The 25,316-nt window shown below is 40.7% G+C and overlaps 1 protein-coding gene across 2 annotated transcripts in view; it reads left to right on the top strand.

Moving 5' to 3' along the window:
• The window catches only part of larp1 (La ribonucleoprotein domain family member 1), a 38,067-nt gene that overhangs the window by 10,435 nt on the left and 2,316 nt on the right, over positions 1-25,316 (top strand). Inside the window, exons 2-19 of one of the 2 annotated variants that reach the window (XM_014474656.2) lie at positions 5,061-5,125; positions 6,006-6,071; positions 9,214-9,285; positions 11,840-11,990; positions 13,756-13,890; positions 13,961-14,113; positions 14,911-15,073; positions 17,954-18,098; positions 18,768-18,936; positions 19,905-20,071; positions 20,304-20,399; positions 21,457-21,783; positions 23,305-23,428; positions 23,690-23,895; positions 23,965-24,071; positions 24,293-24,450; positions 24,531-24,675; positions 24,746-24,855. In XM_014474656.2, coding sequence (XP_014330142.2) covers positions 5,061-5,125; positions 6,006-6,071; positions 9,214-9,285; positions 11,840-11,990; positions 13,756-13,890; positions 13,961-14,113; positions 14,911-15,073; positions 17,954-18,098; positions 18,768-18,936; positions 19,905-20,071; positions 20,304-20,399; positions 21,457-21,783; positions 23,305-23,428; positions 23,690-23,895; positions 23,965-24,071; positions 24,293-24,450; positions 24,531-24,675; positions 24,746-24,855 — 2,559 coding nt within the window. The remainder of the gene's footprint in view (positions 1-5,060; positions 5,126-6,005; positions 6,072-9,213; positions 9,286-11,839; positions 11,991-13,755; positions 13,891-13,960; positions 14,114-14,910; positions 15,074-17,953; positions 18,099-18,767; positions 18,937-19,904; positions 20,072-20,303; positions 20,400-21,456; positions 21,784-23,304; positions 23,429-23,689; positions 23,896-23,964; positions 24,072-24,292; positions 24,451-24,530; positions 24,676-24,745; positions 24,856-25,316) is intronic. The other variant, XM_023341761.1, reaches the window with a different exon arrangement.

The following is a 25,316-nucleotide window of genomic DNA, read 5'->3' as shown; positions in this document are numbered from 1 at the left end:
ATTTTGACTTTTCTGCTTAATTTCATCTGAGACGATTCCAGGTGATTTTAAGACGGATGGATTTCACTGTTTGATTATTGAAGATAAATTAAAGGAAAAGTAAAGATCAGATGTAAATATTACGTTCTCTCTGTAACTTCAAAATGAAATCTGTTGTTGAGAGTAAACAATTATGTTTTTCTTCCATCTCTTTTAGCTAGTTGCAAAGCTAAAGGAAATGACAAGTTAGGAAACGCCTCCAAGCTAAAGCTAAAGGATCTGTTAGCTTAGACCAGGGGTCCCCAAACTTTCTCCTGTGAGGGCCACATAACTTGTCCCTTCTCTGATGGGGGCCGGGGTCAGTTTTTAACAGAAAAAGTGTGACAATTGTAAGAGTGCTAAACATAAAAATGTATTGTTTTTCAGAAAGCACAATCAAATAACCTTTTCTGGATTCTTCAGAGAACAAAAGTCAGGAAATAACACTATTTATGAAATAAATAATAACCAAATAACACTGGGTTCTCCACATTAAAAAAAAGTCCATGGAACATAAACTTTCTGTTGTGCTGGTCACAATCTTAAAAGGTCCAAGTTCAGCTTAGTTGTCAGAGCAGAATCTCTTACTTAAATGGCTCATATGAGCAGGTTCTCAAAGTTCTTGTGTTCCTTCCTTATAACCTTTTTGCAGGTTCCAGTAACTTGTAGACGTCGCTGTTTGCAGCTCATCGACTTCCCTGTAAAACCCACAAAGCAAGCAGGCTGAGAAACTGAACTAAGTGATACAGCACCTCCAAAGCACAATCAGTACTACTACCAGTATGGTTGTGGAGATGGATTTTATCCCAGTAGATTTTATTATGATTATATTTTTATACTCAGAATGACTCATCTCATTCAAATCAGAAAAATGACCTTACCTTTGTTCATCAGTGTGAACTGTGGGCGTGCATCTGACTGGTGAGAAGTTGAATGTCAGGTTCCATTCTAGTCACTGCCAGTCTCAAACACTGATGCAGATGTTCATCTGTCAATCTTGATCTCATTGACGTTTTCAACAGTTTCATACGGGAAAGGTTTTGCTCGCAGATATACGTGCTGCCAAAATGTGTGGACATCTTCATTGCGTGTTTTCTGATGTTAGGGTTCGTGTCGTTTGGGAGGGCGCCATAGAAGTCAATGAGGCTGTTGGGCTTGAACGCATCTTTCAGAACATCACAGTTCTGTAACTCGGCCAACTCAAACTGATAAGAAGGCTGGGCTTCATCGATGTCGGCAACAAAGGGCTTCTGGAAAAGACGGATTTTTTTTGCGTAAATATGTAGTTCACAAAATCGCACACCGAACTCCACCTTTAGCATTTCCAGTGCTTCCACACACTTTTCAGCTGGAAAAGGGACCGCTGGGTTTTCTGCAGAGAGATTTTGTGTAGCAGGGAGATGGATGAAACGGTGCTTTTTCGCTTGTCCCAGAAGCAGCTCTAGTTTCACCTCAAATGCTTTGATGTGTGAGTACATTTCACAAATGAGTTTCCCCTGGCCTTGTAGCTGCAAGTTAAAGCTGTTCAGCATTTCTGTCATGTCTGTTAAAAATGCGAGATGCCATTTCCATTCTGGGTCTTTCAGCTCTGGCACAGTTTTGTTTTGTGAATGAAGAGATGTGTTAATTTCAGGTGGCAGCTCGTAAAAGTGCCTCAAAGTTATTCCCCGGCTCAACCATCGGACCTCTGTGTAGCACAGCACATCCCCGTGCGCAGATTCCAGTTCAGACAGGAATTCTTGGAGCTGCCTGTGTTTAAGACCCTTTGCTCTGATGAAGTTTATGCACGACACCACAACCTTAATGACAGAATTCCACGTCAGCACTTTGCAGCACAGTTTTTGCTGGTGAATTAGGCAGTGGACTTGTAGCGGTGCGGTGAGACGTCGTTCTTCAAACTCCCGGTTCATGCGTCCTATTAGACCCCGAGACACGCCCACCATATTGGGAACCCCGTCAGATGTGATGCTGGCCAGCTTTGACCAGTCCAGGTCCAACTCTTCCATGGTTTGGTACACTTTTCCGAAAATATCCTCCCCGGTCGTAGTCCCTTTGAGACTTTGGAGGGCTGCCAGCTCCTCGCACATCTCAAAGTTTGCAGTAACTCCACGAATAAAAATGAGCAGCTGCGCGGTGTCCTGCACGTCCGTGCTCTCATCCAGTGCTAACGAAAAAAATTCAAACTCTTTCGCCTTCTGCTGCAGCTGGGTATATACATTACCGCCGATTTCTTCAATGCGTCTGGTGATTGTACTGGCTGATAGACTCACGGCATTAAAGACGTCTTTCTTCTCGGGACACACCTCCTCCGCTACAGCTCTCATGCATTTCTTGACAAACTCTCCATCAGTGAAAGGTTTACCGCTGCTTGCTATCAGCTGAGCAACCCGAAAGCTGGCCCGAACAGATGACTGGTTCAGCTGAGCTTGGCGTACAAATGTATTCTGCTGAGCTAACAATCCACTTTTTAGCTTTGAGAGTTTGTCTGCTCGCATTTGGCCTTGCAAGCTATCATACTTGTCTTTATGACGGGATTCATAGTGTCTCCGCAGATTGTATTCTTTGAATACCGCCACCGCCTCTTGACAGATGAGACAGACAGCCTTTTCTTTGCATTGGACAAAAAAATAATCGTTTGTCCATTGCAGATTAAATGCCCTGCATTCTGAATCAATTTTTCTCTTACCTAATCTTTTCGCCATTATTCCGTTTGCTCTTTGAGAGAGGCGGGTTTAAGATTTTTTGATGGGGGTTGCCAGATAGGCAACATCCATCCACCCTTCTGGGGTCTGTTATATGTTACGCATATATGTCGTTATACGTTATATGTCATGCATATAACTGATATATGTCAATTATATGCATGTATAAAATAGTTACTAACTAATGGTTAATAATAAATAAAGTTCATTACTAAGGAACATTTTATTGCAAAAGTCCAACTTATCAAATAAAAATGCACATATATAAAAATACTCTGGTATTGTTCAGGGGGCCGGACCAAATGTGGAGGCGGGCCGCATCTGGCCCGCGGGCCGTAGTTTGGGGACCACTGGCTTAGACAGAGTCTGTTGGCTCCTAAAGGTAGCATGAGAAATGGACCGGCTGTATTTTGGTATTACTGAATGGAGTTCATGAATTCAACTGACTCTTTTTCTACTTCATACATCCAGAACTCAGCATGGAGATGAATAATTCTGTCTCGCTATAATAGAACTGAAGGTAACTTCATATTTCAGTCATAAATCAGTTTACACCAGGGCTGCAACTACCAATTAATTTAATCTAATTGGACAAAAAATTGACACATTCTGCAGATTTTCATTTAACCACTTAAGATTTTTTTACACAACATTAGAAATACATTAAAATATTCAAATAAACTTATTTTTTGAATAAGAAAAATAAACATTTTATTACCTATAATGCAACAACAGAGCAACTCCTTAGTGAACTCCTGAAAATTAAACTTACAAATTATTTTTATTTTACCTGAAAGAAAAACTAAAGGGCATCAAAAGGAGAATATTCTAATATTATTTACAGAAATCTGCCTTCCCTGTTTGAGAAAACTAAATGAAGCAACTGCAAGTTTCCAACATCAGGAGTTGATTCCCCTTTACTCCATTTCTCAATGCTCAGCCGTTGAGAGTTCAAAGGTCAAGCAAATGTTGCAGCTAATGTGGCTAGCCTGCAGAAACGCTTCATTGCTGCAGCTGAGGCAGAAAACGTTCACTGAGTTCAGTTAGTCCTGAAACACGATTCAAGCAGATTAAAACGGATTACGTCTGATTAAACCTGAGCCAAAACGTTCACACTATGTCAAATATGTGAAGTAACCATTATTAATGACTGGATTTGTACAATTAACTCTGATTTTAAGTTATACAAATTTCACATTTTGGATGTTTGTAAACTTTTATTTGTGTCTCGGTTGTGTTAAGGAAATAAGTCTTACCTAAGGTGAAACTGAGTCAATCAAGTACGAATCAAATGTATTTTGATTATTATTTTATTAAAAAATTAAGCAAAGAATATAGCAATATTTCCCCTGGCTAGTTCAGTGAAGAAAAGATGAAGGTACATCGCTTTTAATATCCACCAACTCTCTTACAGAGATGAGAGCAAAAGGGAGAATCCCAGCAGTCTCAGTTTAATTCACAACTCTGGTGTTTGACCTGCAGACTGTGAACCTGGACGGTTCAAACCCAGGTCAGAAATCAGAAAAGCCTTCATTATGTGTTTCCAGCGAGCTGCCTCCAACATGAAGGCTGCTTTATGGCTAAAATTGATTGATTGCTTGAAATAAAACAAAGTTTGACATAACAGCTGCAACAGAACAAACTCATAAAGAAACAGACGTTTAGCAATAAGTTCATGTGTTTTGGTGTCTGGAAAAAAGTCGTTTCAAAAACCTTCAGAATATAACATCACAACTGGGCTGTTGCCTAGCAACTGCAGCCCGTTCCCTAGCAACCCCAGCTATACTCCAGTGGTTGGTCAGTTGGTTTTTCTCTGTACAATGGCTGCTGGAAAACACAAGACTTTAGTTGTTGCTGCATTCTGGTTTGCTGTGCAGGAGGCTCCACTAATGCTTTTCAAAGACTTACGGTTGTATAACTGCGCCTGTTTGCAGCCATTTTGCTGCAAGTGTAACTGTTGAGGGTTTCCAGGCTGTTCTGGAAATGGCCTGGAAACCTCGACTGGCCAGAGCCAGTCGGTTCCAGGAAGCAACAGCAGCTTGTTTGGATTTAAAGTGGCAGAGACCCTAAAACAGCTCAGACTGAAACCTGATTATCTGAGAATGATTTAGTGTAAAACATATGAACATGTTTTGAATAGGCTGATCTTAACCTGTTACTGGAAGCAGACTGAGTCACCTTTGAGCTTCTAACAAAAGAAAAAAATGTGAGGGTTCTAAATAAATGTGTGTTTGTTGACTAATTCATATTTTCTTTCTTTTGCTTTTGAATTTTATTTTGGAAAGCAGAAATCCTGTGGATCCTGGTTTAATGTCGGCCATCTTTCTTTATTTCCAACAGAGTCGAGCGGCCCTGCCAAAGTGGTGAGAGCGGGGAATCCACCCAAAGCCAGGCGAGGAGGAAAGGTAACATTCTCAGCGTTTAGAGCTCTGCTGCCCTGAAGGCAGGAAAAATAACCGACAGTGAGAAACGCCGAGGGATGGAGCGGCAGCTCGTCTGGCTGTTTGACCTCTGACCCTGCAGCCCACAGTCTGACCGCCATCGGGCTCCGGAAACGGCCTGGAAACCTCTGGAGCCAGTCGGTTCCAGGATGCAAATGATATCTGCTGCTCCATTTCCTGTTTCACTTTCTGCTCCACTTCCTGTTCAAATGTGTAAATGTTGTCACTTCCTTCCTTCCTTGTAACCCCGAAGCAACTCTAAGGTCAGATATGACCGTCAGCCGTTTGTCGGCCATATTGTTTGGTGATGTCATCGGCTCAGATGGACAGAAAGCGAAGAATATTAAGGATATTATATTATTATCCTTCAGGTTGAATCAATTGTTCAGTCACTGGCTGCTTTTATCAATTAATGTTTGAGTTTTGAACATTTGATTTTTCCACCAATTAACTCTTTTTGTTTCCATAGTTACGAGTGATGTCATCACACTCAGAGCCGCCATCTTGTTTTACAGTTTCTGTTATTTGGGCTTTGAATTTAGATCAGCTCTGGTGGAATATATAGAAGTTGTATATAATGTGGGGTTAGGCTAATGTATTTATGTTTTCACCAGAACAGTTAAAATATTAGGAGAACGAAGGAGTAATTTTATGAAAATGATTTTCCTTTCGTAATATTTAGATATTTTTCTGGTAAAATTGCATTTTTATTCTAATATTCTGAATATGTTCTAGTATTTGAACTTACTGAATCTCAGAATAAAAGTCACTTTTTAAAATATTTGTGTTTTATTGTAGATTAAAGTTGGTGATATTTAAAATATTTCTCTCATTTTTGTTTCAGGTTGGAGATTTTGGCGACACCAACAGCTGGCCGACTCCAGGAGAGATTGCAACTAAAGACATGCAGGTAGCGCGTGCTGGGGTGAAGGGGCGGGGCTAGAGAGGGGGCGGGGCCTATAGACCCCCTGCTGACAGTGAGCCGTACGACAGTTTGTTGTTGCTTTGAGTTTTTCTTGGTTTGTTTAGATGAGAATAAGTTGAATCTTCAATCTGAGTTTCATCTGAAACTCAGATTGAAGTTTCTGGTTTCTTGACTCAGAGGGCCGCCGAGTCGACACAAACTCGACTCGGCGGCCCTCTGATTGGCCGGCGGCAGCTGACCCTCTGATTTATAGCTAAAATTGATTGATTGCTTGAAATAAAACAACGTTTGACATAACAGCTGCTTCAAAACAGAGCAAGCTCTTAAAATAACAGACGTTTTAGCAATAAGTTCATGTTTTTTAGTGTCTGGAAAAAAGTCGTTTCAAAAACCTTCAGAATATAACATCACAACTGGGCTGTTGCCTAGCAACTGCAGCCCGTTCCCTAGCAACTCCAGCTATACTCCAGTGGTTGGTCAGCTGGTTTTTCTCTGTACAATGGCTGCTGGAAAACACAAGAGTTTAGTTGTTGCTGCATTCTGGTTTGCTGTGCAGGAGGCTCCACTAATGCTTTTCAAAGATGTACGGTGGTAGAACTGTGCGTCTGTTTGCAGCCTCGTTCTGCAGTCAGAGATGTGAGCTGGTCAGATAAACAGAAATAAAAGAAAAGTTAAAATGTGAAGCATACAGAAATGATTTTTCAGGTTCTGATCCGAGCCGCTGCCAGTCAGAACCTTGCAGTTAAAACATTAATAAAATCGTGTTTCATTAAGCAAATTGTATAATTATTTGGTAAATGAAATGCAGCTGGTGAGGATGAAGCCTGAGAAACTTTTCATGTTGGTTAGCTTCTTGCTTTAGCGTTCACTGCAAAAACACAAAATCTGACCGACTATTTCTGTCCAGTTTCTGCTGAAAATATCCTGAAATAAGAGAAAACTAACTGAAGCAGAGGTGGGGAGTAACCTTTACTTTAGTAACTTTCTGGACAAAATGTACTTTCAGGAGGATTTTCACTTCACTGTATCTTTTGTAAACTCAAACTGTCTCATTGAAAAACGTGAATTTTTATCCAAGTAAAATTTATTTTCCTGCCTGCGGTTTGAGTGATTACCTGGCTACCAGACGTTAGCTGCTGGGATTCTCCTCGCCATTTCTTCCTTTCTTAGTTATATTTTCTCTGTGAGCAATGCGGCGCAGCGAGTAGCCATGGTAACCGGCTCTATTTTGGGCGGCCCGGTGGCGCTAACGGGCCAGATCGTGTCGTCGGTCCCAGGAATAACCTCCAGGTCCGGTGGCAGAACGGAATGGTCGGAGGCAGGATGTCCTTCTAGGGCCGCCGTAGAGAACCGGCCGGTCCGAGCCACTGCTATTCTTAGTGCTGCCGGGCCGCGGCGTCCGTCACGTTCACCGCCGTAAATCAGAGCCTGGCGGCGGCGGCGGCGAGCCGACACGCTGAGAAACACTCGGATAAACCCGGAGTTATTCCTGCCAGTCTGGGATTATGGCTGACATTTTTCTGACATTTTTAGACATTTTCTCAGGATGTTTCAATAAAAGAATCAAGATCTGCTTTTGGTTCTTCATTCAAACAAGTTAAATTTATTAGAGAATATTTCAGCAACACAAACAGCTTTATACAGTAACCAGTTATGGATAAACACCAGATGAACATATTGATGAGGTTTTAATTCATTTTTAAGCAGAGCAGCTCCAACCAGCTGGGCATTAAGTCTGGATTTAAAGGAACTCAGTGTTTTGGCTGTTTGCTCCAGATCTGTGGATCATAGAAGCTGAAAGCTTCATCTGTGAAGACGCTGCTGCAGGAATCAAAGCCACTAAAGAGAAACTAAAGCCTGGATGAGTTTCTCTCATATGAGACTTTAGTCTGTGGTCCTGGAAATGTTCTGCAGCTGGGAGAAGGCCCACTGTGGAACCCAGAGGTCAGAGGTCAGCCTGATCTCTGGTTTACAGCTGGAAGACCTGAAGCTGTGCTGACTCTAGATCTATAGCTCTAGGTTGTTCCTCTTTAGGTTAAATCATAATAAAATTTTTGTTTCTCTGGAGAGAAAATGTAAACTGGAACGTGGAACTTCTGCTTGAACCTTTGACCTCTCCCACGCAGCGGAGCCACAAACGCTAAACATGCTAACAGTCTAAACAAACGCTACGCTCATCTTCACTTTCAACTGAGATAATTATTTTCCTTTATTTAGTCGGCTTTTCTAATAGTTACAAGATAAAGTTCAGTAACGAATCCAAGAACCACATATTAATAATTTCTGGGAGTTTTGTTGCTCAGAACCGAATGAAATTATTGCTGCTTTCAATTTATTCATGTAAACGTTTCGGGTCATGAAAAAAATAAATTCAGTGAAAGTGTTCAGTAAAATCCACGTATATTTATTTTAATAGTTCCAACAGCAGATAAACCTGAGTATGAAAACTGTTATGACTTATAAAGTCTCTGGAAACAAAAGTATCCTTAAACAGCCCGAAGAAACGATAAACCATGTAAATGAATGATTTTGTTTTAATTTATTGACTGATGACCTTGCGTTGACCTCTGAGTAGCAGTGGTCAGTTTCCTGCTGAGTCCCACAAAGAGGCGGCGACCTGCCGAAGGTTTTTTTTTCCTTTTCTGCTCGTCGTTGTGAAGCAACAGGACTGACTCGGCAAAACGAGGCTCCGCTTTCTGTGACTCGGCAAAACGAGGCTCCGCTTTCTGTGACTCGGCAAAACGAGGCTCCGCTTTCTGTGACTCGGCAAAACGAGGCTCCGCTTTCTGTGACTCGGCTTTTCTTTTCTCTTAAATTCAGAGAAGCCGCCTGGAAGCGACCGGCTCTGATTCTGTTTGTGGAAAGTTTAGGAAGCGTTTAGTTGTTTCCTCTGGGGGACTTTAACCGCTACGCCGGCAGACGCTTCTGCTCCCGCAGCTTGTGTAACTCTGACGTGGCGTTTTGGAGGAACCAAACGCCTCCAGGCCCCACGACACTGAGAGTGACTCACAGCAGCCTGCTGTGTGTGTGTGTGTGTGTGTGTGTGTGTGTGTGTGTGTGTGTGTGTGTGTGTGTGTGTGTGTGTGTGTGGATCCTGTCTAAACTGCTCTTCCCTCCCTGTGTTCAGATGGAGGCAGTGGGACAGAGCGCGTCCGGCCCGCCGCCTCTCAGGCAGGTCAGAGACTCGTGGAGAATCGCTGTAAGTTCAGCTTCTTAACTCCCCATGAGGCCAGAAATGAAAAATTCTCCAGGCAGAAGGAGAAGCTGCTTTCCCCTGATTGTGCAACACTAAACACACATGTTGAACTAACAGAGAAAAATCGATTCAGGGAACGTTGCTGTTGGCACAGCAGCGACCCAAAGAACCCGGCAGATAAAACCCATTTCAGGCCAAAGGTTCACATGAATGTTTAAATCGTTCACTTTCAACAGTTTGATTCGGTCATTTTGATTAAATCACTTTCTTGTAGAAACCTTAAAATCCAGATTTGAAAGTTTCCAGCTGGTCAGACTTTAGTTTAGTATTTGTGATCCTTTAAAGGAAATCTGTTGTGAAAAATTCACATTTTTGTTCCATTGAGTCTCAGCAGAAAAACACTTAAAAATACCCAGATGTTTTTGGGCAATAATTTCGTGATTGTTGGCTATGGAAAAACGGCTCCTTAAAAAACAAAAAAACTGTGCTGTTGCCTAGCAACCCCAGCTATCCTCCAGCATTTGGTCAGCTGGTTTTCCTGATGTACAATGGCTGCTGGAAAAGACAAGAGTTTAGTTGTTGACTTGCTGCATTGTGGTTTGTTGTGCAGGAGGCTCCACTAATGCTTTTCAAGATGTACGGATGTATAATTGTTTGTCTGTTTGCAGCCATTTTGTTGTGAGTGTAAACGTTGAGTTGGGGGGGTGGCCAGCAGCAGCTTGTTTGGATTTAAAGCGACAGAGACCCTAAAACAGCTCAGACTGAAACCTGATTATGTGAGAATAATTTAAAGAATATAATGAACAGGTTTTGAATAGGCCATATGCTGCTCTTTTAACTGTACTGCATTAATGCAACTGTAATATTATTTATAGGGACTTTAATTCATACAAATAAATAATAAAACAGGAAAAGATAAAGATATGTAAGCAGCTTGATTATATTGCATGTAATTTTTAACAGCATTTTAAATCTGTCTGTTTTTTCATATCAATTAGAGGTTAGCATGTGAGGGAATTTAAAATAAAAACATGCGCTCCTTCATTTAGCTCACACACTGAGGAAATGAGCCTAACATCCTTTAGCTTTAGCTGAACAGACTGTTGAGCAGAACAAAATTAAACATCTTGCTTAGAAAACTTTATGCTCACAAACAATCGCCATGGTTACCTCTTTGGCTGCTGAAATAAAATTCAAATTCAAATATATTTATCTGTAGTTTTTTCACTGTAAAACAAATGTGCTCTTTAAGGAAGAGATGAGATCATTTTATCTGAAAACAAAGATTATTCATATTTTTGGTCCCTCATATATTCATCAATATGAAAAATATATTTAAAAACAGGTAAAGTTGTTTGTTCAAACAATTCAGATTCAGAAAGTGTCAACAAATCTAAAGGTCGAATATTTAATCTGTTCTGATTTTGTGTTCAGCTTCATTTCCAATTATCATGTAAATCATTAAAGGTCAAACAATTAAATCAAAAGGCCAAAACTGACGCAACAATCTTAACCTGAACAAAAAAAGAAATTCAGTGATGATGTTTCTGCTTCCTCACCGGTTTAAAAGTTTAAAGTTTAAATTGAATTTAAAGTTTTCCCGTTTGCTGCAATCAGAGTTTTTCCAGCCGTTTCTCGACTCGTTCTTGAATGCAGCACATGAATCCAAAGCGTTCTGGGTTGTGTGTGTGTGTGTGTGTGTGTGTGTGTAACCTGAGGAACCGTTTCCTGTGAGAACAGTCGCCATGTTGTGCTCTGCTGTAGTCAAATGTTGTGAACTCATGCAAATCCTCTTCTGTTCCTCTTTAATGAAACATTTAATTCACTTTCTGCTGCTTTAGCTCCATATTTGGTCCAAATGACACAGGTTGACTCGTGTTACTGATTTCCTTTGGGTGTATTTGTGGAGTATTTAGAAACTGACTATTTAAAATATTTCTGTATTTTATTTTTCATAAGCAGATTTTACCTGGACTTGCTGCTGATTGTTTTAGCTGCTGATTCTCTGCAAAGATTTTCTTTGTTTGTTTTATGGGAACAAATCCAGCAGCAATCCTTTCTTCTTAATATTCAGTTTATTAAAATAAACTCTGGAAAATGTCAGTAAATTAGTAAATCCATTTCTACCGCTGCTCCGCTCAGCGATGGCTGCGTGGCGTTTGAGCTGCTATGGACAGGAGGTGGGACCTTTAGAAAAGATGAAGCTAAGTAATAAAAAAGCAACGTTTTGGTTGATTACAGTGGAGTTTAGTTCTGATCCCAAAGTTTAACGTTTTTTCCACAGGATGTCGGCTGATTGTTTTCAGAAAATCCTTTTTCATCTGGTTTATCTGCGTTGATGTTGCTTGGTTTGGATATTTGCCTGTGAATGAATGAAACAAGCTTTGAGTTGCTGCTGTTAACACCGAAGCTTCACTTTGACTTGGAGGAGTTAGAGAAGCTGCTGCATCATTTTGGCTCTCGCTGCTTTCAACACGTTGCAGTTTTAAGGTTTGGATCCCAGATTCCAGCTGTTGAACACAAAGTACTAATCCTGCAAACGGTTTTTGTTTTTAAGGGTCCCAAAAGGTCGGTGGCTAAGAAAGAGCCAAAGGACAAGAGAGAGAGCAACGAGGAGAGCAAGGAGAACCTGAAGGCCAAATCTGACGACTCGGGAGAGGAGAAGAACGGCGACGACGACCCGCAGAAAAACGGGCCAAAGAAAAAAGGTCAAATACTCAAAAACCAAAGAAAACTTTAAAATGTTGGCTGAAGCTGGCGTCTTCACAAAGTGGATCGATTCGAAAAATCCATTAAAAGCTCAAACCCAGAAAACACAAACCTAGCTGAAGTATGGTGGTGGCAGCATCATGCTGTGGGGGTGCGTGGTTCCCTTTCTAAATTAGATGACATTATAAGGAGCAAACATGATGTCATCATGAACCAGGAAATTGAATTTGTTCTTCCAGACGAACAAAAACAAAGTTCTTCAGATTAATCTTATTTTTTGCTTTTTAAGATCCAATTTCTGGAATGAACTCTTTGGGTTTCCGTAGTTCAGAGTGATGTCATCACAGCCAGAGCCGCCATCTTATTTGACCAATTTGTTTTCCATTTTCCATTTATTAGGCCCAGATTCTGATTATTATTATTTTTAATTAATAAAGTCAGAATATTAGAAGAAAACAGTCACAATATTAGGAGAATAAAGCAGACATTTTCTGAGGACCATAGAAATCATGTTTTAACACAAACATCATTTTAATTTCAGCAGGTTTTGAAACGTTTGAACATGAACTGAATCTGTTTGGAAAGAATCACATGAACTGAACTGATCACGTCTGAATTTTCACAATTAAACACTAATTCTCTAATACTGTGTCATCTAGCTCACAGGAAGGATGATTTGAAAATGTTTCCTGTCGTTTATTCCTTTTTTAGAAAAGAAAGTGAGAAAAACATTTGATGTCTAATCGGATTCGGTTTGAAAAACTCTGATCTTATTTAGAAGCTCTAGTAAAGAGCTGGATCCAGTTCAACCAGTTCTGCCAGAAACTACTGAGAATCTTTAGGAAGAAAACTCAAAAACATTTAAGAAAAACTTAAATGCAATTTTACCAAACTTCTGTAATTCTGATGTTCTGTAAATAAAAAAATTCAGATCAAAACGGGAAAAGTTTGAGCTCAAACTGCGTCATTCTTTTTCTTTTCTGTTTTTCATCTTTTTAATTGAACTTCCAGCGGTTCTCTGCTGCGCCCTGCTGGCCAGCTGAGGTACTGCAGCAGCATTCCGCATTTTGAAGAGAAACTTTCCGGTGAAAAAAGCAGCAGATGTTGAGTTTTCCTGAAATCTGATCCAGAAACTGATTCTCCTCTTCAGAGAATCCGTTCTCAGAGTTTTTCAGAGTTTAGGATATAGGAAAGAAAAATGTTGTAAAACTTGAAACTTAAATGATAAGTTCTTGATTAGGACTGAAGCAATTAACCATATTCATTATAATTAATCAGTTATTGAAATAACTGTCAACTAATGTTGTAATTAATAGTTGACTGGAGTTTAAAGACTCAAAAAAAAGACCACAGGATGATACAACACTGGGAGCAGGAAGTCAGCTCAAACTGTTTAAACATGAACATCTTTTATCTTAAATAAAAACCTTTATCTGTAAATCTGCTGCATCCAGAACTCCTCTGTAGTTTTAGCTTCAGCTGGTTCAAAAGGCCTTTTATTAATTGTTTAATTGAAAACAGGATCATCTTTCCTCTGTTGTTGATCAGATTCTTGTTTTCTACAGATGGTCAAATGTTCACTGAATGAATGAAAGGTTGTTTAATACAATGTTCATTTTCTAATAATAAATGAGTGGAGTAAATATTATTGAGGTATTTCTAATATTGTATAAATGGATGAAAGTTCTGCAGGATGTGATTTATTTATTATTTATTGATTAATTGCTAACCAATCGATGTTGGACTCCATGTTTCCCCCAATAGGAAACAAGCAGAAGTGGCTTCCTCTGATGATTGACGTGAAGCCTGAAGGGCCGCGGGAACGCTCGGCGTCCCGCAACAACAGCCGGCAGAACGAGCAGCCGCGGCTGGCGCCCAACGCCCGGAACGACCTCAGAGGTCAGCCGGACCGCTCTGATGGTCAGGAGAGGTCAAAGGTCACCCCTGATGCGGTTGGTTTTTCCGGCAGATTGGCACAGTCAGAAGTACGAGCGGGAGTGGCGTGACGACCACGACGAGGTTTCCAGCGTGAAGAGCGAGGGGGCGCCGTTCCGCGGAGGGTTCAGAGGTCGCGGGCGTGGCAGAGGAAGAGGGCGGGGCCGAGGCCGAGGCGGCGGCAGAGGTACAAACACACGGAGACCTGTGACACAAAAAGCACATTATTCAGGTTCTTATGCTTCAGTTTGAGTCGCTGCTGCTTCTAAACATAAAATCCTTTCAGACGTTTTTGTCCATAAGTTTGTTTTAAATCTGTTTATAACCTTTAAAACTCCTGCAGTTTGATTTGACCTGCTGTCGGACCAATAATCAGAATAATCTGAACGTATCCAGGTTGGAGTTTAATCAACCAAACTTCAGTCGGATGTTTCATGTTTCAGCAGATTTGACCAGAGTTTAGCTTGATGGCCGTATGTAAACTTATGAGCTTTTTTTACTTTTTTGTTTTTTTGGGACAGAAAGTACAGAAAAAGAACATCGGATGTAATCGTGTCACAATGAACAATTAATAATTAAAATGAGCTCAAATATTTCCATTTCATCAACAATCGTTAGAGAAATTTCTTTAAAAAGTTGGAAAAACTAAACCTTAACTTTCTGTTTTATTAACTAATGTGTTAAATGCTCCTGCATTTTGTCTTTGGATGCAGAGAATGAATTATTCATTTGCATTATTGTTTATTTTGAATATTTAAGATGTTTCCAGTTCCAGATGTTCTTTTTTTAATCTTTTAGAGGCTGTGCGTCAATAATTATTTTATTATTATTAATTGAAAATGGTTTTGAAACAAAAGTATTATCATTTATTGCAATAATTTCTGGAACTAAATTTGTGCTCTACGCTGTGTTTGCCTACCAAGATGGCGCGCATCACTTCCTGTTCAGACTGGTGGGAATAAGCCCCGCCCCCTGTCTCTGCAGGTCACCATGACTACCACTACGGATACAAGGCGTTCGACGGGAAAGACGCTCCGTACGGCCAGAAGTTCGGCAGCTCGGTCACATATTACTACGACAACCTGAGCAACAGCGAGTTGTACGCCGCCGACCAGGAGCTGCTCAAGGACTACATCAAGAGGCAGATGTAAGCACCAATCAACCATTAATAACAGTTATTGATGACTAATGGTGATTATTAATGATGACTGATGGCTGGAGGGGAGGAGCTCCTCATGTTTCGCCTCTGAGTGATTTTAGTGGAGAAAGAAAATTTCAGCTCTGATTCAAAAACTCTTTAAATGATTCAGTTTCATTTAAACATTAAAGGTTTAATTTTTCTATTAAATTCTTCAAAATGTTTCAAACTGAACAGTTTGGTAATAAAATTCAATCTGATGTTTGATTAAAATCCTAAATTCAGTAAAAGTTTATTTACACCTGATATATTTTTCTCGCCGTCTGAAGTTAAATCAGATCAAATTTCTCTTATTTTAAATAATTTAGAGTTAGCAAAATTATTTCTATTTAATAAAATGCCAGAAATCTTGGTGGGAATAATGTTTTGAGATTTCTTTTTTGTAACTTTTTTCCTATTTTGTGTTTACACCGTGTTCCAAATTATTATGCAAATTGGATTTAAGTGTCATAAAGATTACATTTTTTGTTGTGCTATTAAATTTATAGATGCTATTGTGTGTCAGGGCTCTTTGAATCACTATAATTATTTAAGAGAGCTGGTTGATTAGTTTGTCTGGTCAATTAAAAGAAATCTACTTCAGAAGGATGTTCCACATTATTAAACAGGCCACAGGTTTCAAGCAACATGGAAAGCGAAAGAATCTCTGCTGACAAAACTCATCAGATAGTTTAGTGCCGTATGACAAGATATGAAAACTTCAGATATTTAACAAAAACTGAAGCGTCATCGTACTGTGAAGAGATTTGTGGCTGATTCAGAACAAAGATGGTTTTACAGATAAAAACAGAATGAGGAAAGTTTCTGTTTGACAAATTCATCAGATTAAGAGAGCAGCTGTTAAAATGCCCTTAAAGCAGCAAACAGTTATTAGAAGCTGCTGGAGCCTCAAGGTGGAGGATCCTCCAGAGGCTTGTGGTGCAGGAACCTACTATTGGGCCCCTAACCAGAACTCACAAGCAGAACCGGTCCCAGTGGGCCCAGCCGGACATGAAGATTAATTTTCAAACAGATTTGTTCACTGATGACTGCTGTGCAGCCCTGGATGGTCCAGATGGACGCAGTAGTGGATTGGTGGTGGACGGCCACCACGTCCCAACAGGCTGTGACATCAGCAAGGAGGTGGTGGAGTCATGCTGTGGGCCGAATCATGGGGAGAGAGAGAGAGAGAGAGAGAGAGAGAGAGAGAGAGAGAGAGAGAGAGAGAGAGAGAGCTGGTCGGCCCTGATGGTGTGAAAATGACCTCAGCAAAGTATCTGGACTTTCTGACTGATCATTTTCTGTCATGGTTCTAAAAGAAGAGCCGAACCTTCAGTAGCAAAATCATCTTCATCATGACAATCCACCATCTGATGCTGCCAGGATTACTACTGTGTCATTGGCTGCTATGGGCATAAAGGGGAGAAACTCATGGTGTGGTCACCATGACCTCTGACCTCTACCCTACTGAGAACCTTTGGAGTTTCCTCCAGCAGAAGATCTGAATCCAGTTCATATCAACCAGCAGCTCTGGGAAGGTTTTCTGACATCCTGCAGAGAAATTCAGCAGAAACTTTCCACAAACTCACAAGTTCAATGGATGAAGAATTGTGCTGTGATATCAGAGAAGGTCCAAAGTTAACATGGAACTGGGTCTGTTAAGATGGTTCTGATTGAAATAGATTTTGATTTTAGTACATGTGAACACTTAATGCTGCACATTCACAGAATGACCATTTGCAGTTCTTTATAATCCATAAAATGTTTGGAAAATCTGCTGTGCATAATAATTTGGAAGATGGTGTAATCATTAATTTGATCAGGAAGGTTGTTTTAATTTAATCAATATTTATTATTCCTAATAACTCAATAACTTATTGATCATCTCCTATTTCTTACATTAAAGAAAGTTTTTAGTATTTTTTCTCAGACCAGTCGTGTTTTCATGAAGCTAGACGTTTCAAATCAAAACATTTTATTTTAGTTTTTAGCTTCTTCCTGCTGAACAATATAGATTTTATTAGCACTAATAATTAACATTAATTCAAACTGACTCATTTCTATTGTTTTTATCTCCAAAGTGTGAAGCTGGAAAAGTTTGAAAACTTAAAATTTTCCGTGTGAAAAGTGAAGAAACTGTAAAATTAATCCAGTCCTGTAAAAATATAAATTTTATTATTGATTATTTGATGGAGTGACGGCTGATCCTCAAACTGCACATAAAAACCTGAACGTCTCTAAAATACTTACTGTTAATAGTTTTTAGTTGATTCATCCCAGACCATTAATAAAATATAAATCATGAGAATATCATCAGAGAGGACGGTGATGCGGATGCAGGAAGGATCTCTGGTAGCAGTCAGTGTTGCAGCGTATCTAAAGAAGCTTCTGATTGAAGACTAGCTGAATGACACGGTAACATTTCCTCCTCTTTAAATCCCCATTTTATTTATAGTTTTAATATTTATTCAGTTCAGTTCAAAAGTACTTTATTAACCTCAATGGGTAATTAAATGTTTTTTAGTCTTCAAAGATTTATTGTACCACTATTTATGTAAAGAATCTAAATTTAATGCGAGCTGAAGTCGGGTTTCTTGCCGTTTTGTGTAAAAATGTTTCTCCTGCAGAAACATTTGAAGCCTCAGGCTGATCGCTGGTGGATCTCAGAGAATCAGGTCTTTAAAGCCGAAACGTTCGACCTGCAGGTCCAGTCAAAACGAATCCAAACATCAAACCGACCAAATGGGTCATCAGGAAACAGCTGATTATTGTGATCCAGGTTAATTCTGACCCAGATGTTGGTGTTGTGTTGGTGAAGCTGAGAGCAGATCAACGTTTCGTCTCCTGCAGAGAATATTACTTCAGCCTGGAAAACCTGCAGCGGGACTTCTTCCTGCGCAGGAAGATGGACGCCGACGGCTTCCTCCCGGTCGGACTCATCGCCGGCTTCCACAGAGTTCAGGCGCTCACCACCGACGTCTCGCTCATCCTGGAGGTCAGACTCGCATACGTACACCACAAGACGGACAAATTAGTCCAAGAAGAGAGAAAAACCAAACATTTTTACTGACTGAAACAGTGAGATTAATGCATTTATGACATAAAATAAAATCATTAATATGGGTCTTATCCAGACTATTGAGGCTGTTCTACAGGTGAGTACAGGTACTGAGCTTTAGCTGAGGAAACTGAGAGTAATAAATATTTCTATGTATTGACAGGAGAAATTATGATATTGCAACATTTTATTTCACAGTTGGCTTGAAGTTAAAAAGCATAAAACTTTTTCCAATGATAATTGGCAACAAGAGAAACTGGAACAATGTCTTTCTCTCTCTCTATCTCTCTCACTCTTTCTTCCTCTCTCCATCTCTCTTTCTTTTTCTGTCTCTCTCTCTCTATCCATCTCGCTCTTTATTCCTCTTTCTTTTTCTCTCTGTTTCTCTTTATGTGAAACTAAGTTTATTGTAAACCTTTCAATTAATCTTGCTTCTTGTTTTCACTGTTTTAACTCCTCTACTGATTTCTTGCTTTTTGTTTCATCTATAAAACATTACATTTTAATTTTGTTGTGCTTCTGTGAAATAATAAATGATTTAGATTCTGATTTCAGTCAGTTTAGGGATTAAAAGTGTGAATCTAATAAAATCTGTCTGCTCTAAAGGCTCTGAAGGACAGTAAAGAAGTGGAGGTGATCGACATGAAAATTCGCCGGAAGGACGATCCCGGGCGGTGGCCTCTTCCGGGCCTGATGGCGCCGAACCACACGGACTTTTCCCAGCTCATCAACTGTCCTGAGTTTGTTCCCAGGCAGATGGCGGAGGAGTTCAGAGGTCAGCAGAAAAAAATTCATCCAGCGTCATCTTTATTCTTTGGTCAGATTTCTGTTGAGATATAGGTCTGAAATTTCATTTATGGTAGCTTTAAAAAGTCTTAAATTCATTTTAAAAACCAGTAAGTTGGCCTTAAAAATGTTTATCTGTCTTAAATTTGGTCCTGGCAGGATTATTTATTCATGTTCTATGTAGTTTTATTTTCTCGCAGTACTTTTCTGCCAGGCTAAAATTTGAGTTGTACTCTGACATCAACATTACATTCTTTAACTGCAGGTGCTAACTAACTAGCTGATAATATGCCCTTGCTAACTAGCCAGCTAGCTTTATTGCGTCTGTCATGGGTATGTGTTAGTTTGTCTCATGGCTGGACAAAGTTTTTACATTTCTGTGGAGATATAGGTCTTAAAATTAATTCATAAAAGTCTTAAAGGTCTTAAAGAATCTTAATTTTATGCATCTAAAATGTCTTCAAATGTCTTAAACTCATTAAAAACTTTGCCTGAATATGTCTTAATCTGTGTCTCTGCAGGATTTAGTCTCATATTCTATGTAGTTTATTTACCTGTAGCTCGTTTCTGTCAGGCTAAAGTTGGAGTCGCACCCAGATGCTAACTAGCAGCTAACATACCCTAGGTAGCTAGCTTTTCTTTTTGTATGGTCTCATATATTTAATGTAGTTTGGTTTTCTTTACGGATTTTTATTCTGTGGCTCAAGGCAGTTGAGGCCATCGCTAACTAGCTGCTAATATGCCCATGCTAACTAGCAAGCTATGGACACAAAAAAGCTAGCTAGCTAGCTAGGTTTTTTTGTCCATAAGTCTTCATAAGCCGGCTGGATAAAGTTTGAGTTGGGAAAACCTGCAGAAACCTGAATTCCAGGAGTTTTTGGTGTTTAAAGTGTTTGATGAAAATGTTGAGGATGTGATATTTAAACAGCAATGCACCTGACTGTGTTTCTGCTGCAGGATCATCCAGATCTTCCACTCCGGTGCACCAGCAGACCAAACCCGACGGAGACGTGTCCAACCTGAAGACGATGCCCAAAGGCCTCTCAGCCAGCCTGCCTGACCTCGACTCCGAGTCCTGGATCGAGGTGAAGAAGAGACCCAGACCTTCGCCTGCCAGACCCAAGGTACCAGACATGACGAGCTCCTCCCTAACGATCTCCTCCCTAACGATCTCCTCCCTAACGAGCTCCTTCCTAACAGCTTCAGGACTCTCATGCTCTAAACACATCTGTCTGTTTCTTACAGAGTGAAGTCAGTTATTATCAGACATCCTATGTATTATTTTTCATTATTTTCCGTTAATCCAGGTAGACCAGGTGAGTTTTTGTCCTTCATCTCGTCTGCTCCGTGTTTCAGGCGCCCTCGCTGCAGCAGAGGGAAAGAGACGATTCGCTGCGCTCTCCGCTGCCGCCATCCGGCTCTTCGCCGGCGCCGCTCACCGCTGGAAACAAGGTGGGGAATTAATAACTCATCACTGGTTTTAATGGCTGAAATCTGGGAGGCGGCGGCGTGAAATCGGAAAGGAAAGATTTTCCATTTTCTGAAAAAGTTTGTGAAAAAGAAAAAGATTTTTCCAGATTTCCAGACAAACTTTGCTCTGCAGTTATCTTTTACACTGATTCGCCTGCAGATGATTTTATTATTTCTGTTATTATTATTATGGGACAGTTTTTACCCGATGGCAATCATGGCACTAAATTCAAAGGCATAAGAACTTCTGCTCTTGACACCACTTTGTTAAAAATGTCAATTCTGTTGCGACACCTCCAGGCGCTGCAACCATCTTCTGATGTCTATTTATTTCTCATTTTGTACTATTTATGTCTTTATCTTTGTATATTATGTATATACACATAACCTGCATCTTAAGTCGAGTCGAGCAAATCTCAATCTGTAATCTGTTGATGACAATGACAATAAATCTTATCTTATCTTAAAAATGAGATCCTTTGCCTCAAGAAATTAATCTGCATTAATAAACCTAAAATAAAATAAACCTGTGATTTATTATCTTTGATTTGAATATTTTACCCATCAATGTTTCGGTTTTTAAAAACCATAAACGCTTCATTTCACCGTCTGGTTTGTCAGTAAATTGTTGGTTAAAATGTTTTTTCATTCGGACCAGAGTTGGATAGTAACTAGTTACATTTACTTCAGTAACTTTTTTGAAAAAGTATTTTTACTACGCTGTACGTTTTACTTTAGAATGTGTTGAAGATATTTCTGTGTACTCTTCCTCCTCTGAGGACGATCCAGAAATTTTACAAGATTAGAGAAAGATTAGAGTTGCTTCATGATAAAAATTACTCAAGTAAAGGTAAAAAGTAGTGAAAATTCTCCTAAAAAGATTTTTTCCTAAAGGTAAATGTGACTATTTGCCTCTTTTTGTTTTTCACATTAAATTCCAATGAAATGATTTTTAATCTGTCATTTTAATATGTTGTATTAAACGTATTAATACAAGCGTTGTGAATAATTTGGATATTTTCTGTTGGCTCCGGATCAGGACGGCGCCGAGCCGGATGAGCCGGAGGAGCTGGACTTCATGTTCGACGAGGAGATGGAGCAGATGGACGGCCGGCGCAACACCTTCACCGATTGGTCGGACGAGGACTCGGACTGCGAGCTGGACGACCACGACGTCAACAAGATCCTGATCGTCACGCAGACGCCGCCGTACCTGCGGAAGCACCCGGGCGGCGACCGCACCGGCCATCACACGTCGCGCGCCAAGCTGACCAGCGAGCTGGCCAAGGTCATCAATGACGGCCTCTTCTACTACGAGCAGGACCTGTGGGACGACAAATACGAGCCGGAGTACGCCACCATCAAGGTCAGCCGAGGTCGCCGCCGCTCACCGAAACCAAAGCCAGGAAAACCGTAACGAACCTCGTCCTGCATTTCTAAAACTAAAACATGCTGAAGTTACAGATGCAATATCCTTCATTCTCATGTTTATTAATCCATTTATTAGCCATTCAGTCTGATGAGAAGCTGATTTTCATTCTAATTGGGTTCTTCACACGTTTTATTAAAATAGTTTCTTCTGCTCAGTAATAATTACCCAATCAATGTTTGCATAATCAATACTTTCACATTTTCTGCACCTAAAAATGAACCAAAATATGAAAAACTAAACCTGCTGCTACAAAAAACTAAATAAACAATGTTTAAGTAATAAGAACTAATAAAAACCAGTGAACAAAAAGTCAAAACGAAATAAAACTAAACTGTAAACTATTGAACAATTAGTCAGTTTAACTAATTAATAAAAGTTTTGTTTTTTGAAGATTTAATTTTTGGAAAATGTGGATTTTTTTCCTGGGTTTCCATAGTTACAAGTGATGTCACACCCAGGGCGGCCATCTTGTTTATTTGGACTTTTAATTTCTGTCATTATATGATTATTTTATTTTTATTTTATTTGCCAGGAAAAGTCTCAACCATAAAGTCAAAGAATATTTCAGGTCATCATTCAGACCAAACCTGAATTTGTTTCTTAAATAAAATCAAAATATTAGAAAAATAAAGTCGAAACTTTATGAGAACATGAAAAACAATCAAAATAAATTAATATAATCTTAAGCATCTTGTGAAGATATACTTTGGTATAAGTTTTAAAAATGATGATTAATGCTTAGTAGACATAATTAATCTAAACACATCAGCATCAAATTATCAGCAGCAGGAAATGATTGAGTCTGTTTGTGACATCACATCCTGCTAACTAATCTGTTTCCCTCATTGAAATTTTTTCTAATATTTTGTTTATATTTTTATGATCAAATATTTCCTGCAGCCTTAACGCTCACCGGACAGATGATTGAAATAAAAACCAGGTTTAGAAAAATATTTCCTGCCGTTTGAAATTTCCCTTTTAGAAAAGAAAGTGAGAAATAGACCAGAAAGAGTCGGGTCTTTTATTTTGAAGGCGTGTGTCGGAGCTTTTCTGGCTCCGTGTTTCTTTTCTGTTTTTGGAGGCGTTTCTGCTGCAGACCAGAGGACTCTGTGGATTATTAGCTGAAACACAGAGCGCTGCTTTTAGTTTTGTTCTGCTTTGTTGCCACGGCGACCCATTGTTCGATTGTTGTGTGGGACCGCCACGTGTTCCCCGGCGTACGTCCAGCGCCCCACGGACCACAGGTTTATAAGCCGCTGGCCGCCTGACGGGGTGCGGCCCGGAGGCGTTCAGCTGCTGGTTCAAACGGGAAGCAGGCTGTTCAGCCGGGTCGGGTCCGGTACTGAGCAGTACCAGCGTTTGGGTCGCTGTGGTTTACTGAAGATCCTTACGGTCCGTCGGCTCCCTCTGGGCTTAAAACCGACTGAAAGTCATTTTTGTGTCGTATTTTTGCAGCAAGAGGTGGAAAACTTCAAGAAGGTTCATCTGATCAGCCGCGAACAGTTCGACTGCCTGACCCCTGAACCCCCGGTCGACCCCAACCAGGAAGTGCCGCCGGGGCCGCCCCGCCCCCAGCAGAGTAAGATCACAACTACCAGGATTTAGGCTAATTTCTTTTTTAATATTGTATTTATTTTCATAACATTTTAGGACCAATTTAGAAAAATAAATTCCGATTTTCTGTCAGAATTCCAATATTTTTCTTGAGAATTGGGACTTCTCTTCTTGAAACTCAGACTGTTTTATTTTTTTCAGAATTTGGATTTTATTTCCCAGAATTAACGATTGAATTCAGACTGCTTTTTCAGTGACCTCACTTCCTGTTCCTCTCCGTTTCCAGTCCCCACAGACGCTCTGGCAAACAAACTGTTCGGCGTTCCCGACCCGTCCTCCACGGCGCGCTCGCTGCCCACCACCGTGCCCGAATCCCCGAACTACCGCAGCGCCCGGACGCCCCGCACGCCGCGCACGCCCCACAGGAAGGACGCCGCCATGACGCCGCGCTTCTACCCGGTGGTGAAGGAGAGCCGGCCGGTCGACGCCAAGGCAAGACGAAGGAACTTGGAGTTTGATGAGGAAAACTTGATCCCAGTCTCACGGTTTCGTCTGTTTCAGACGCCGAGGAAGAGGAAGACCCGACACAGCTCCAACCCTCCTCTGGAGTGCCATGTGGGCTGGGTGATGGACTCCAGGGAGCACCGCTCCCGCACCGCCTCCGTCAGGTAAGACTCACCTGCTCAGGTACGCAGGAAGTGCTGACTTTAAAGAGAGGAAGCAAAAGCCGTTAGGTTTCCATGGAAAATGAGTCAAAATCCTGCAGACTGGAGTTTAGTTAAATCTGCGTATATCTGGCTGTGAATGAACCTCAGAGTTTTTCTGTGGTTTGTGTTGCCGGCTGTTGCTCCGCCCCCTGATGTTGCCGGCTGTTGCTCCGCCCCTGCAGCTCCAACGCCAGCCCGTCTGAAGGGACGCCCGCCCTTGGCGGCGTCGGCTGCACGCCGCAGTCCCTGCCGAAGTTCCAGCACCCGTCACACGAGCTGCTGAAGGAGAACGGCTTCACGCAACACGTCTACCACAAGTACCGCCGGCGCTGCCTGAACGGTAAGCCTCTCCCTCCCTCGCCGCTGCCGCCGCCCCCCGGCGATTAGCGACCTGAACGCCGTTTTCTCCGCCTATCGCAGAGAGGAAGCGGCTGGGAATCGGCCAATCGCAGGAGATGAACACGCTGTTCCGGTTCTGGTCATTCTTCCTGCGGGATCACTTCAACAGGAAGATGTACGAGGAGTTCAGGCAGCTGGTGGTGGAGGACGGCAAGGAGGGCTACAGGTAGCGGTCGCTCCGCAGCGCCTCATTGGCTGACGTGGCGTGGCGCGTTCTGATTGGCTGTGTGCTGCAGGTACGGTTTGGAGTGCCTGTTCCGGTACTACAGCTACGGCCTGGAGAGGAAGTTCAGACCCGACATCTTCAAGGACTTCCAGGAAGAAACCATGAAAGATTACGAAGCAGGTCAGGAAACGATTCATCACGATTAATCGATTAATTTAGTTATGGATTAGTCATTAACTGGAGCAGGAATAAAAACATTTTGCATTTAAAATGAAAAATCTTTATTGTCTGTAAAGATTTTCCACTAAAAACTCTTTAAATGACAAATTTATTCTGTGATAAAAAAATCAAAAACATCCTTTAATAAGTTAATCTAATAAATAATCCCAGATAATTTCTCCACTGGACTGATGCTCAGTTCAAGTTTTCACATGTAGAAATATTTTTAGATTCATCCTACATTCACTAAATGAATATGTATCAAATGTGTTCTATTTTATAAAATAAAATGTTTTTATTGTATAAATAATTGAAATACTGTTAAATCTGCTAAATGTGACAATTTTAATCAGATTAATCGATTATTAGAATAACTGTTCAGATCTGTAAACACTTAAAAAACACGTGAAATGACCGTTCCA

This window comes from Xiphophorus maculatus, chromosome 11, assembly GCF_002775205.1.
Source record: "Xiphophorus maculatus strain JP 163 A chromosome 11, X_maculatus-5.0-male, whole genome shotgun sequence".
NCBI classification, from domain to species: Eukaryota; Metazoa; Chordata; class Actinopteri; order Cyprinodontiformes; family Poeciliidae; genus Xiphophorus; species Xiphophorus maculatus.
This window is presented reverse-complemented; position numbering and strand designations above follow the sequence as displayed.